The 10141-nt window shown below is 45.7% G+C and overlaps 1 protein-coding gene across 2 annotated transcripts; it reads left to right on the top strand.

The window, feature by feature from the left end:
* The first annotated feature begins 1253 nt into the window (after window positions 1-1253).
* LOC140460916 (uncharacterized) lies at window positions 1254-9821 on the top strand. Of its 2 annotated transcripts, none has more exons than XM_072555637.1 (2): window positions 1254-1389; window positions 8531-9821. In XM_072555637.1, exon 2 carries the CDS (start codon window positions 8856-8858, stop codon window positions 9753-9755), a length of 900 nt encoding a protein of 299 aa, XP_072411738.1. In that variant the 5' UTR covers window positions 1254-1389; window positions 8531-8855; the 3' UTR covers window positions 9756-9821. The 2 variants fall into 2 exon arrangements, with proteins under 2 accessions (XP_072411738.1, XP_072411739.1); XM_072555638.1 differs by lacking the exon at window positions 1254-1389 and adding an exon at window positions 1450-1679.
* The last annotated feature ends 320 nt before the right edge of the window (window positions 9822-10141 follow it).

Genomic DNA, 10141 nt, shown 5'->3' with positions numbered 1-10141 from the left:
GTTCACCACCCACCATGAATGCAGCAGTTACTCATGTGACTCTGCCAACATTGTTTATCTCATACGCTGCAGGCACTGATGTGCTGAAGCATGGTCTATTGGCAAGACTGTGCAGAAGCGACGGCAACAGATGAATGGACACTGCACAACAGTCACCAGGCAGGAGCGATCCCTCCCAATCGGGGACACTTCAGCAGTACGGGACATTCAGCCTCGGACCTTCGGGTGACCATCCTCCAATTCAGGACAGGCAAAAACGCAAAGTGGCCAAGTAGAGGCTGATAGCCAAGTTTGGGTACCCATGGGGATGGCCTCAACCAGTACCTTGGGTTCATGTCACACTACAAGTGACCCGACTACATTATACACTCTTTTTTTATATATCCACACACACACACGTGCTCTTCCAGACCAACACATTCATGCAGACTCTCTTATACACAAGTGCTCTCTCATATGCTCACACACACCCTCTCTCAGACTTCTACCCCATTACACACACACAGACACACACACACACACCTTTCCACCACCCCCACCCCCCCCTCACTCCACACACACACACTGTTTCCCCTGTGGGCGCGTGCACACACACACACACAAGTTTGTGGGGTGAATTTGTATCTGCAGCATTACATTTTATTTTGTTCAAAAACTGCATAAATCCACGTAAGATTCTGTAACTCCCACTTTAGGAATAGAATCAATCTGACCTAACATTGGGACACAGACTTTAAGTTTGTACCTTCAATGTATTACTTGAGCTGGGATGACACCTATTGTTAAAAAACTATCTTGAGAATGTAACTTTAAAAAAGTTCTGGGATTTACATATGAAGGAACCGAAACTATCATGGTCATTTTAAAAGTCGTAAGCTCAATTTGTTTAACATAACATTCCATGACACTGTAATCCTGTTGCTATAAAGTCTATGTCTAATCATTCAGCTCCACTACCACCCGATGAAGAAACAGAGCTTCGAAAGCTAGTGGTTCCAAATAACTATTGGACTATAACATGGTGTTGTGTGATTTTTTTTTATGATTCGGATTTTTTACCTTTCAAAATCTGTCAGTAACACCAGCATCTCTATACTGCGCATGCTCCTCGGTGTCAGCAACCACTACGCATGTTCGCCGGTGTCAGCAAAATGCTGCGCATGCTCGCTCTACAGGCGGAAAGGTCCCCAGACCTTGTTTTGATGGACCAATGGGACGCGCTGGAGGACCGGATGGAGATTGGTCCTCCTGCCAATCGCAGCAAACCCAGAGTCTGGATGCGGATGTTGGATCACGAGTTTTTTTGAAGCTGTTGTTGCTCCTCTTCTCTTTGAATTCAGGTTGAGCCTCACCCCCCAGACTGCAACTTCCTTCCTCTCTCCAACATCTGTGAGTACAGCACTCTCTTTTCTCACCCCCCCCCCCCCCCCCCCCCCCCTTTTTCCATTCTGGGGTTCAGCTGTTGCAGGAACGAAAGGGAAATGGAGTGAATCCAGGGAGGGGTCGGACTAGGGAAAGAGTCCAGGCCTGTGTCTCAGTTGAAAAACACATGGCAAACATAGAGAATTAACATTTCAAGCAGGAGCCCTTCATCAGGAATGATGTGTGGATTTACAAAAGGGCCTCAGCGTCCTCCTACACCAGTCACTGCCAGTGGTCAGACAGGTGCAGTGAGCAAGGCAAGTGGTATATTAGCAAGAGGAATTGAGTTGAGAAGTGGGGATGTCTTCTTGCAGTTTGGGGGGGGGGGGGGGGGTCATTGAATATACCCAAGGCTGAGTTAATCTGATTTTTGAACAACAAGGTGGACGGTTATGGGGGAAGGCAAGAAAATGGTTTTAAGACCAATACAGATCACTTACAAAAACAGACCCTTCAGTCCAACTAGTCCATGCTGATTATGTTCTCAAAATAAACTAGCCCCACCCTGTGTTTAGCCCATATCCCTCTGAACCTTTCTTGTTGGAGTCAGATGTACAGCACAGAAACAGACCCTTTAGTCCAACTTGTGCATGCCGACCAGCTTTCCAATCTTGTCCTATTTGCCAGCACTTGGTCCATATCCCTCTAAATCCAGATTCCTTTTAAATGCTGTAATTATACTAGCCTTCACCACTTCCTCTGACTAGTCATTCCATACACACACCACTCTGTGTGAAAAAGCTGCCCCTTGGGTCTGTTTTATGTCCACCCCCACCCCAAACCTATGCCCTCTAGTTCTGGACTCTCCTATCGCAGGGAGAAGACTTTGTCTATTTACCCAACCATGCCCCTCTGTAAAGTCACCCCTCAGCCTTCGATGCTCCAGGGAAAACAGCACCAGCCTATGTAGCCTCACCTGAAATCTTTCAAACTTGGCAACATCCTGGTAAATGTTTTTTGATCCCTTTCAAGTTTTACAACATCCTTCTGATGGGAAGGAATCCAGAGTTGCATACAATATTCCAAACGTGATCTCACCAATGTCCTGCACAGCTGCAACATCACCTCCCAATTCCTTTATTCGATGCTCTAACCAATAAAGGAAAGCATACCAAACGCTGCCCTCACTATCCTATCTACCTGCAACTCTATCTTCAAGGAGCTATGAACCTGCACTTCAAGGTCTCTTTGTTCAGCAACACTCCCCAGGACCTTACCATAAAGTGTATTGGTCCTACTCTGATTTGTTTTTCCAAAATTCAGCACATCACATTTATCTAAGTTAAATTTCATCATTCCTGTACTTATCCAAATGTCTTTCAAATGTTTTCACTGTACCTGCAACCACTTCTTCCTCTGGACATTCATTCCACACACAAATGAGACTCTGTGGAAAACAAATGGTGCCCCTCATGTCTTTTTAAAATCTTTTCCCTCTCTTCAAAATGTGGTCCCTTATCTTGAATCCCCACCCCAGGGAAAGGATGTCCGCTGTTCACATCTATACACCTCATAATTTTGTCATCCTCTATAAGGTCACCACTCAACCTCCTCTGCTCCAGTGAAAAAAACTTCCAGCGTATTCACCAAGATGTCGGTGTATTCATATCCACTTATGATCTGTTCAATGCTGATACAGGCTCAAAAGGCTAAATGGCCTACTCCTGCTGCCAATTCTCTCACTCCTAGTCCAGGACAGTAAGAGACCATTAAACACAGGAGCAGAAATTAGGCCATTCAGCCCATCAGTGCTGCTTCGCCATTAAATCATGGCTGATAAGTTTCTCAATCCCAATCACCCATTTTCTACCCATAACCCTCGATTCCCCTTGATACTCAAGAACTTTCAAGATGTGCAGGTCAGGTGAATTGGCCATGCTAAATTGCCCGTAGTGTTAGGTAAGGGGTAAATGTATGGGTGAGTTGCGCTTCGGCGGGGCGGTGTGGACTTGTTGGGCTGAAGGGCCTGTTTCCACACTGTAAATAATCTAATCTAATCTAAACTTATCTACCTCTGTCTTAAATATATTCAGTGACCTGGCCTCCACTGCCTTCTGTAGCAGTGAATTCCATATGTTCACCACTCTTTGGCTGAAAAGGTTTCTCCTTATCCTTGTTCTAAAAGACCTTCCCTTCACTCTAAAGCTGTGCCCTCAGGTCCTAATTTCTCTTACAAGTGGAAGCATCTTCCCCATGTGCACTCTGTCCAGGCCATTCAGTATTCTGTCTGTTTCAATTAGATCCCCCTCCCCCGAGAGTGGGCCTGTTCATCAGCATGGATCAGATCCTTCAGGATGAGGTACAGCAGGGATTAGGTTCAGCAAAGTGAGAATGGAGGGAGTGTGTGTGGGATGGACACTCAGCATTTAGGGAATGAGAGAGGAAAGAAAGTTCGATATAAATTAGAATTGATAGGATGGGCTGATGGGCCAAGGAGCGGCTGAATGAGTTTAATTTGGGTAAATGTGAGGGGTTGAATTTTGGTAAGGCAAATCAGGGCAGGACTTACACAGTTGATAAGGAGTGTTGCTGAACAAAGAGAACTTGCAGATTAATAGTTCCTTGAAAATGGAATTGCAGGGAGACAGGATAGTGAAGAAGGCATTTGGTATGCTCTCCTTTATTGGTCAGAGCACTGAGTATAGGGAGGTCATGTCATGGCTGTACAGGACATGGGTTGGGGTTGGGCTACTTTTGGAATATTGTGTGCAATTCTGGTCACCCTCCTCTGGAAGATTATTGTGAAACTTGAAAGGGTTCAGAAAAGATTTACAAGGATATTGGCAGAGCTGGAGGGAGAGGCTGAATAGGCCAGAGATAATTTCCCTGGAGCATCGGAGCCTGAGGAGCGACCTTGTAGAAGTTTATAAGGGGTATGGATAGGGTGAATAGCCAAAATCTTTTCCCCATTGTAGGGGAGTCAAAAACTAGAGGGCATAGGTTTCATGTGAGAGGGGCAAGATTTAAATTGGACCTGAGGGGCAATGTTTTCACGTGCATTTATTGAATGAGCTGCCAGTGGAAGTGGTGGAGACTGCTACAAAATACAACATTTAAAAGGCACCTGGATGGGTATATGAATAGGAAGGATTTAGACAGGTATGGGTCAAATGGGATTAGTTTAGTTTAGGATAGCTGGTCAGCAGAGGCGAGTTGGACCGAAGGGATTGTTTCCATGCTGTATGACTCTAATCGTCATCGGTGAAGCAGAAGTGTCATTGTGAAGACTGGGCTTTCAGAGCAGCTTTCAAAGATGTTTTGCCCTTCGTGGAGGCAGAAGTCACTGTGAGATCTTTCAGTTGTGAGTCAGCAACTGAGTGAGTGAGTACATCCTGGATTTTGGTGGAAAGTGAGCATTCATCGCACCGTGGGGATGAAGTGCTTTAAGGTTTACCGGCAGTAAGTACAGTGTGCTGAGCGGGGAGCTGAGTGTAAGGGTAAGTAGGGTTTTTTTTATTTTAAACTAATTTTTTTCAGCCTCCAACATTGTATTTCCAATGCTGTTCATCAGAAGGAGCGGTGAATCAGTAACTGGTATCGTTAGAAGCCTTACAATTTTCAGTACTGCAGGTATTGCATTGTTTCATCAGCATTGTAAAGGTTACTGGCAGCAGTGGGAGGTGTGGGCTGGATTCACTAGAAACGATTAAGCAGTTAGAGAGTTGGACTTGTCTTTGGATTGGCAGAAGGTGGGAGGTTTTGAGTGCTGTGATTCAGGGCAAACGCAACTGCGGTAAATCATAGAAGCCCTACAGTGTGGAAGCAGGCCATTCAGCCCATTGAGTCCATGCTGATCCCTCCGAAAAGCAAACACCACCTTCACTATCCTGTCCACCTGCGACTCCACTGTCAAGAACTATGAACTTGCGATAGAGTCATGCAGCATGGAAACAGACCTTCGGTCTAACCAATCCATGCCAACAATAATCCCAAATTAAACTACTCTCCTGCCTGCTCCTGGCCTGTATCCCTCCAAACCTTTCCTATTCATGTACTTAAACAAAAGTCTTTTAACTGTACCTGCATCCACCACTTTCTCAGCAAGTCTATTCCACATGTGAACCACCCTCTGTGTAAAATTAGTATTTGAATGGCAAGGATTGAAAGGTTAGAAAAGATTTACAAGGACGTTTCCAGGGTTGAAGGGTTTGAGATACAGGGAGAGGCAGATTAGATTGGGCTGTTTTCCCTGGAGCATTGGAGGCTTATAGAAGTTTATAAAATCATGAGGTCTTTTCCCTGTTGTAGGGGAATCCATAACTCGAAAGCAGAGGTTGAGGATTAGAGGGGAAAGATTTAAGATTACCTAAGGGGCAACTTTTTCACGCAGAGGGTGGTGCGTATGTTGAATGAGCTGCCAGAGGGAAGTGGTGGAGGCTGGTACAATGACAACATTGAAAAGGCCTCTGTATAGGTGTTTGAATAGGAAGGGTTTAGAGGGACATGGGCCAAGTGCTGGTAAATGCGGCTAGATTAATTTTGCATATCAGGTCGGCATGGGTGAGTTGAACCGAAGGATCTGTTTCCGTGCTGTACATCTCTATGACACTGAGGTTGAATAAGTCCTGATCTGATTTGTATTTCCAAAATACAGCACCTTACATTTATCTGCCTTAAACTCCATCTGCCACTTTTCGGTACATTGGCCCATCTGGTCAAGATCCTGTTTTAATCAGAGGTAACCTTCTTCACTGTCCACTACCCTCAAAATTCGGTGTCATCTGCAAACTTACTAACTGTACCCACTGTGTTCACATCCAAATCAGTTATATAAATGATGAAAAGTAGAGGACCCAGCACCGGTCCTTGTGGCACTCCACTGGTCACAGGCCTCCAGTCTGAAAAGCAACTGTCCGGTACCCACGCTCTTTCCTCTACCTTCAAGCCAGTTCTGTATCCGGTTGACTAGTTCTCCTTGTATTTTGAGATCTTGCTAACTAATCTTCCACGAGGAACTTTGTTGAATGCCTTGAAGTCCATATAGATGACACCCACCACTCTGCTTCATCAATCCTCTTTGTTACTTCTTCAAAAAACTCAGTCAAATTTGTGAGATATGATTTCCCATGCACAAAGCCATGCTGACTATCCCTAATCAAACCTTGCCTTTTGAAATACATGGAAATCCTGTTTCACAGGATTCCCCCAACAACTTGCCTATCACCGGTGTCAGGCTCACTGGTCTATAGTTCCTTGGCTTTTCCTTACCACCTTTCTTAAATAGTGGCACCACATGAGCCAACCTCCAGTCTTTCGGAACCACTCCTGTGACCTTGTTTCCCTAGCTCAGGTCTTGGGGATTTATCCACTTTTCTGGTGTTTCAAGACATCCAGCACCACCACCTCTGTAATATGGACATTTTCCAAGATGTCACCATCTATGTCCCTGAATTCTATATCTTCCATGCCCTTCTCCATAGTAAACACAGTGATGCAAAATACTCATTTAGTATCTTCCCCCATCTCCTCTGGCTGCCTTGCTGATCTTTAAAGGGCCCTATTCTCTTCCTAGTTACCCTTTTGTCCTTAATGTATTTATAAAAACTCTTCTAATTCTCCTTTACCCTATTTGCCAAAGTTATTTCATGACCCCCTTTCACTCCTGATTTCCCTCTTAAGTATACTCCTACTGCCTTTATACTTTACTAAGGATTTATTTAATTTCTCCTATCCATACTTGTCATATGCTTCCATCTTTTTGTTAGCCAAAACCACAATTTTCTCTGGTCATCCAGTATTCCCTACACCTATCAGCCTTTTCTTTCACCCTAACAGGAATATACTGTCTCTGAACTCTCGTTATCTCATTTCTGAAAGCTTCCCATTTTCCAGCCGTCCTTTTACCTGTGAACATTTGCCCCAAATCAGCTTTTGGATGTTCTTGCCTAATACCATCAAAATTAGCCTTCCTCCAATTTAGAACTTCGACTTTTAGACCCTTTGTCATCACTATTTTAAATACAGTACAATTATGGTCACTGACCCCAAAGTGCTCCTGCATTGACACCTCAGTCACCTGCCCTGCCTTATTTCTCAACAGTAGATCAGGTTTTGCACCTTCTGTAGTAGGAACATCCACACAATGACTCGGAAAATTTTCTTGTCCACACTTAACAAATTCCACTTGATCTAAACCCTGAACTCTGGCAGTCTCAATCAATGTTTGTAAAGTTAAAATCCCCTACCATGACCATCCTATTATTCTTACAGATAGCGGAAATCTCCTTACAAGTTTGTTTCTCAATTTCCTGCTGACTATTAGAGGGCCTATATTATAATCCCATTAAAGTAATTATCCCTTTCTTATTTCTCAGTTCCACCCAAATAACTCCTCTGGATATATTCCTAAGAATATCCTCCCTAAGTACAGCAGTAATACTATCCCTTATCAAAACGCCACTCCCCCACCTCTCTTGCCCTCCCTCCCCCCTCCCCCCTCCCCCGACCTATCACCTTCATCCCCTCCCCCACTCACCCATTGTACTCTATGCTACTTTCTCCCCAGCCCCACCCTCCTCTCACTTATCTCTCCACGCTTCAGGCTCTCTGCCTGTATTCCTGATGATGGGCTTTTGCCCGAAACGTCGATTTTCCTGCTCCTCTGATGCTGCCTGAACTGCTGTGCTCTTCCAGCACCACTAATCCAGAACCTGGTTTCCAGCATCTGCAGTCATTGTTTTTACCTCGTTTAATTGGTCAGTCCTACCTTGTTCTCTGCTTTATTCCTTCCTGCCCTGACTGTTTGACTCACTCCCTTTCCCAACTGTAGGTTGATCTCTTTCCTCACTATTTTCCTGGGACCCATTCCCCAACTTGCTCATTCAGCAACTTTACTGGCTTTCTTTCTGCAAGCAGTCTTGATATTTTATTTTCATACCTTGTTTCAGCACCTTTGTAGGCAGCTTATTCCAGGTTATTGTCACCTAAATAAAATTTTCCTCCATACGCACTTAAGGCCATTTGGCTGCATGAGGGTTATCAGGCTTCTATGTCTTGGATAATGTGTGATCAGCAGGCAACTGGCTGCTGATCTACAGGAATTGCCACCAATGCTGTTTATTTAACTGTGTTGACAGTGATCACTTATTTTGTGAGTTTATTTTTGCAGGAAGCCATGTAGAAAGAAATTTGAAAGCACTTGATACATCAACTTCTGACAGAGCCCCTTGATTCATTGGGACTTGAATATCAGCAGCCATTCAGATTGAGAAGAAATGTTTGCTTTTGGCTGCTTGAGAGATTTTGAACACTGGTGTGGCAGGAAAAATACTGAGACAACTGAGTGAGAGAGATTCAGTGCACTGACTGGAAAGTACTTCAAACCATTTTGTCAGCTTGGGAGATCAAAATCTCCCCCCTCATGGTGGGGAAAGACCGTGTACCTGTTCTGTTTGTAATTTCAAACCCAGACTGACACAAGGAAAGCTCTCCCCATGGGGAAACCGTGGAAATGTGGGGACTGTGGGAAAGGATTCCCTTCCCCTTCGGTGCTGGAAATTCACAGGCGTGTTCACACCGGGGAGAGGCCGTTTGTCTGCCACCGTTGCGGGAAAGGATTCATTCAGTTGTCTCAGCTGCAGACACACCAGCGTGTTCACACCGGGGAGAAGCCGTTCACCTGCTCGGTGTGCGGGAAGGGGTTCGCGAATTCTTCCAACCTGCGGGCGCACCAGCGGGTCCACACGGGAGAGAAGCCCTTCACGTGCTTGGTGTGTGGGAAGGAATTTGCTCATTCATCTGCACTGCTGAGGCACCAGCGGATCCACACTGGGGAGAGGCCATTCACTTGCTCCGAGTGCGGGAAGGCTTTCCGTCGTACAAGCAACTTGCGGAGGCACGAGCGGGTCCACACGGGGGAGAGGCCCTTCAGGTGCTCTGAATGCGGGCAGGGGTTCAGTCAGATGAGTGACCTGCGTAATCACGAGCGGGTCCACACGGGGGAGAGGCCCTTCACCTGCCCAGAGTGCGGGAAGACCTTCGGTCGTGTTGGTAACCTGCGAATGCACCAGCGGGTTCACACCGGGGAGAGGCCATTCACCTGCCCCAAGTGTGAGAAGGCCTTCCGTCATGTGGGTGACCTGCGGAGGCACCAGCGGGTCCACACGGGGGAGAGGCTGTTCACCTGCACTGAGTGTGGGATTAGATTCCAACATGAACGCAACATACAGAATCACGAGTGGGAGAGGCCATTCACCTGCCCAGAGTGCGAGAAGGGATTCATTGATTCTTCCGGCCTGCTGACCCACCAGCAGGTCCACAAGGGGGAAGAGGCCGTTCACCTGCCCAGAGTGTGGGAAGGGACTCAGTCATGTGAGCAATTTACAGCAGCATGAGTGGGTCCATACGGGTGACTGAAGCTGTAATGAGGTTGGGTTGCAATAAAGGTTACCTGAATTCACCATCAGACTTGGACTCTCATTGAGAGCCGAGAGATCCAATGGGTTTTTGCTTTAAAGCTGCTCATTTCTTTCAACCTCCAGCACTAAGTTTCCAATGTCATGTGTCAGAAGTAGCAGAATTGTGAGGAATTATAAATTTTTCAGGAGTGTGGGTTCATTGATTCATCAGCATTGTAAGGTTTACTAGCAGCAGTGGGAGGTGTGGGCTGTATTCACTAGAAACAAAGATTAAAAGTCACACAACACCAAGTTATAGTTCAACAGGTTTATTTGGAAGTACTGCTCCTTCATCGCGTAGCTGTGGAACAGGATCATAAGAC

The sequence above is a fragment of the Chiloscyllium punctatum genome, chromosome 36 (genome assembly GCF_047496795.1).
Source record: "Chiloscyllium punctatum isolate Juve2018m chromosome 36, sChiPun1.3, whole genome shotgun sequence".
In the NCBI taxonomy this organism is placed as follows: Eukaryota; Metazoa; Chordata; class Chondrichthyes; order Orectolobiformes; family Hemiscylliidae; genus Chiloscyllium; species Chiloscyllium punctatum.
This window is presented reverse-complemented; position numbering and strand designations above follow the sequence as displayed.

Bases quoted from the DNA above. Each gene is read 5' to 3' on its own strand.
- LOC140460916 (XM_072555637.1), top strand. From the start codon at position 8,856: ATGGGGAAACCGTGGAAATGTGGGGACTGTGGGAAAGGATTCCCTTCC.